Source organism: Clytia hemisphaerica, unplaced genomic scaffold, assembly GCF_902728285.1.
Source record: "Clytia hemisphaerica strain Z4C2 unplaced genomic scaffold, Clytia hemisphaerica genome assembly, whole genome shotgun sequence".
In the NCBI taxonomy this organism is placed as follows: domain Eukaryota; kingdom Metazoa; phylum Cnidaria; class Hydrozoa; order Leptothecata; family Clytiidae; genus Clytia; species Clytia hemisphaerica.
In genome coordinates this window covers 912-5358 of record NW_027104318.1, presented here as the reverse complement: position 1 = coordinate 5358, position 4447 = coordinate 912, and the positions used below count along the sequence as shown (strand labels likewise).

Genomic DNA, 4447 nt, shown 5'->3' with positions numbered 1-4447 from the left:
GTCCATTTTCAAACTATTCGCACAGAACACCTCTTTTTTAATATGAATTCTAATGCCATTTCCATTCTCCTAATAATCCAACTCGTACCTAGACCTCACAACTATTGGTGGACCAAATATTTCACGAGAAGAATGAGGTTTAAGTTGTCCAGATTCGTTCCAAAAAAATCGTTTTAAAAATTGTTTCAAAAGTAAACTTTCTAAAAATCGTTTCAGAATCGTTTAAAAATCGTTTTAAAAATGTTTCAAAAACGTGCTTATAATATTCGAACAAATTCTAAAATTCGAACGTTCGAGCGTTCGAAATGTTGCAAAGTGCACGAAATTCAAGTAATCTCGTCAAACATAATCATTTCATCGGAAGGTGCACAAGTGAAAATGTCTTCTCTTACTAATATCATGAAATATACCTTGATGTATTTTGATTGTGATGCATCGACTGTGTTATGTGAAACAAATAATATCCAGTGGAAGGATTATGGAAAAACTGGTTACATAAAAGATGGAAAGGAATTGATCCTTGGAAAAGTATTAAAAATGGGAGGTAAGTTATAGATGTACTCTTTTATTTCCCCACTTAAGTTTCTTTCTCGAAAATCTACTAATCTTCTTTTTTTTTCTGAAAACAAAATGGTTAGCATCAAACTTCTGAGGCAGTTTTAAAGTGGCTTAGTTTGCTTTTTTAAATTTGAGAACTTAACCACATCACCGAAAAGTTTTTCTGTCAAAATTTTTCTCTCTTCCCCTCCCTCAAAAAAGCGTCTTTTGTTGCCTTTATCTTTCATTTAAAGATAGAAAGATTCAAAAGACCTATCTTCACAGGCTTTACTTTATCTATCAAGAGCTTTTGATTTTATTACAAGCGCCCCTTATAGACAAGTCTTGAGCGTTCGAATGACCAAATGTCTTTTTCCACTAGTAAAAGAGTAATAAAGAGAGAAGGAAGTGTATCACTTGAAAATAAACAATATACACTATTATTGAATGTATTTTGTCATTATACCGAGTCCTTGAAACACCACTGCCTCTGTCAATCCACTGGGATCCATCCCACTGGGCCACCCCAGTGAAAAACTTTGCTCGAAATAAACCAAATTTCCACCCCAGTGAGAAAATTAAGACAAATTAAACAAAAACTTTTGCATCACCCCCCCCCTCCATATTTCTAGACAATTTTCCCACCCCACTTTATTTTGACTTCTTTAACTCTCACCCCACTGGTCTTCAAACTCCAACTCCAACATGGTGTTTTGAAAGGGTTTGTAAACAACATACTTTGGACATAATTCTGTTAAGGTAGAACTAACCCCTAAATTTTACGTTTGTTACCGTTTGTTATTCTATTGTTATAGCTACGAAAAAGGAGCTTGACAAGTTCGAAATGGCATGGGAGGAAGGAGAACAACAAGCAGACAGCAACAAGGTTGGTACATTTTTCAGTTATTTTTAAGGTTGAGTTTCTTTTTGGATGGATATCTGAAAGTAATTTGTTTTTTTTTGACCTGGGACTAGCTTTTTTCTAAAACGAGGTGAAACTTTGGGGCAGTGTTTTTTGTTGAAATATGGAATTACTTAAGCCAGATGGCTTCCAAAGGAACAAAAAATCCAAAAATTACAAAAAATCGTTACGATCCCCCCCTCTTTATTATAAACACACTGTCAAAATTTCATGGTGAGTCTATCAAAAATTATGAAAAAGTTTCGTAACAACTTACCTTCCATTTGCCCAAAATTGCGCAAAGGGCTGGTAGACCTGTATTTTGATACCTTGATCGACGATACTTACAGTAATTCGATGTCTTTTTTCGTAGGAAGTGAACGCTGGATCGCCTGAAAACGCTACATCGACTGAAAACGCTGAATCGACTGAGAACGCTGAATCGACTGAGAATGCTGGATCGACTGAGAACGCTGAATCGACTGAGAATGCTGGATCGACTGAGAACGCTGAATCGACTGAGAACGCTGAATCGACTGAGAATGCTGGATCGACTGAGAACGCTGAATCGACTGAGAATGCTGGATCGACTGAGAACGCTGGATCGACTGAAAACGCTGTACAGACAGGAAACACCAGAAAAACGAAAATCACTAAGGCGAAAAAAGACACTAAAAAGACGAATTCGACAATCCCTCGCTCGAAGAAAAATGCTGGACCTACGAAAAAAGCTGGAAAAACGAAGTCAAAAGTTGGTATGTCGAAGAAAAACGCTGCTTCGACGAAAGATGCTGAACCGAAAGTAACAGAAGCAGCTATACATACCAGTAACAACAGTAGTCTTGAATATTTGGCAGACGTTTTCAACACAACGATTCCAAAGAAGAAGTTGTCGCCAATTAAGAACTCTGTGGTTTATTTGACAACTGAAAATACTAATCTAGAAGTTCTTTTGTCTGAAGTTAGAGAAGTTAACACTGGAGTCAAAGAGATCAAAGAAATGGTTGCCCAAAATTCAGCAACAATAACAAGTTTCGAAAATCGTCTGAAATCTCTTGAAGAGAGCATTGCCAGGAAAAAGTCAAAACACGAAAATAAAATGAATGCTGAAGCGACCAACGCTAGAAAACTCAGCAACCTGGAGCCAATTCTGCCTCCTATTTCCTCAGTTCTCAACTCTACATCAATTCGTCCTCCTTTAGAAATTCCAGAGAATACAGAATTCAACATTTCAAAGCTCTTAGATGATACTTTGTCAATGGAGAATTTTACTGATTTGATAAACTTGATAAGTGACCCTACGAAAGGGTCAAACAATACTATTCCACCGATCAACCTGATGAATGACCCTGTTTCAGATCCTGAACAACAGACAGAGATAGCCAAAAACAGCTCTGAAATTGGTAACACTATTCCATCGATCAACTTGATGAATGACCCTGTTTCAGGTCCCGAACAACAGACAGAGATAGCCAAAAACAGCTCTGAAATTGGTAACACTATTCCACCGATCAACTTGACGAGTGACCCTGAACAAAGTCCCAGTCAAAATGCAGAAATAACCGACAACCGGTCTCAAAGTAACACTTTCTCGACTATCGATTTGAGCGACCTAGATTCAGAAGATGTTGATGAGAAAAAGCCTGAAAAAAAGAAAAGGTACCGTTCTAAATGTGGTTGTTTCATTAGGGCCGAGCTGGTGAAGGAATTCTCAAACGATGAGTTATTAAACGGTCGAGTAAATGGATCAAAACGAAAATACAATGGTCAAAGTATTGAAACGACACCATTATCACCAACACGATTGAAAAATATAATTGCCAACGCCAAAAAGAGGTTTAAAACTGAGTTCGATGCTCTCGACATAAACGAGATTATAAATTCGAAGTGCAGGCAAATTAAATTGAAAAGCAAATGACATTTTACCTTTATTAGATGTGCTTTCATATGCTGACATTTGTCATTGCTTGCAGTATGTTTTTAATTAAACTTTGAACGTTTAAATAATTATTAGTGTTCGGTTTTTCGAGGTCGTGCGATTATCATAAGTCAAAGCACTTGTTATACATTTTTGGTAAGAATCAAAATAATATAAGTGCTATTTTTTTCAGACTCTTTAGTGTGTTTTTTTCTTGGCTGAAAAACACTAACTTTAAGGATTAATGTCTTGAGTTATGCTTTGACCTTTGCGTTGACTATAAAAGAATTGCACGATCTCGAAAAGTCAAACAAATTCTCACGTCATAGATCGAAATGTCAAATGTTAGGATATGAAGATACATCCATTTTCATGATATTTTTGCATATATAATTTTGTGGCAGTATAACACAATGAATTTCGTGCTGTCTATTTTCTTTTATTTAAAGCAAACCAATTCCATATTGTATTTTAAGGTATTTTAATTGTTCCAAAATTGTTAAATCTTCCAAAAACTTTTCACATCAAGAAATCTTAAAGACTTCTATCTCTGTTTTGAAAAAGGAACCTAGTGTTCCTAAAAAATGGGCAAATTTGGATCAATATTTTGAAAGGAAACAAGATTCGGATAAATTTAAAACACGGTTAAAGTGCTTGAACTTTGTACTACAAAAGGTCTTCTTTTTTATATCCCCACATTGGGTAGAGGAAAATTTTCAGCGCAATTTTTCTGAGAAGAAGCACCACTTGCCTAAAGTTGTTCTTTGGCTACATTGTCCAACTTTGTCTCTTTTTTCCAGGGGCTAAGAAACTGGTTTTAGTTTGCTCACACAGGGGAGCAAAAAAAATTATCACACCCCTGTCTCAGTGACCCGATGAGAATTTATTAGCCAGTGAGGATAAAATTGAGGAGCTTAAAGTCAAAAAGATAGAAAATTCCTTGCTTTATATTATGGTTGGGGATTTCAAATTCTGTGGTTTACAACTCAAAAGATCTAGTGGGGATGAGCAGAATTTCAAGGTTTTTAAATTTAAATTTGTAGCTTTTAAATGATGATGAAATTTCAGGGTGTTTTTCTCACCAAGGACGA

At 35.9% G+C, this 4447-nt stretch overlaps 1 protein-coding gene across 1 annotated transcript; it reads left to right on the top strand.

Moving 5' to 3' along the window:
- Positions 1-378: 378 nt before the first annotated feature.
- Positions 379-3274, top strand: LOC136817598 (uncharacterized; the record flags this gene model as incomplete). Its single annotated transcript, XM_067073924.1, has 3 exons — positions 379-544; positions 1353-1423; positions 1812-3274. Coding segments are annotated over exons 1-3 (1700 nt in total), but the record flags the coding sequence as incomplete, so codon positions are not given.
- Between the last annotated feature and the right edge of the window lie 1173 nt (positions 3275-4447).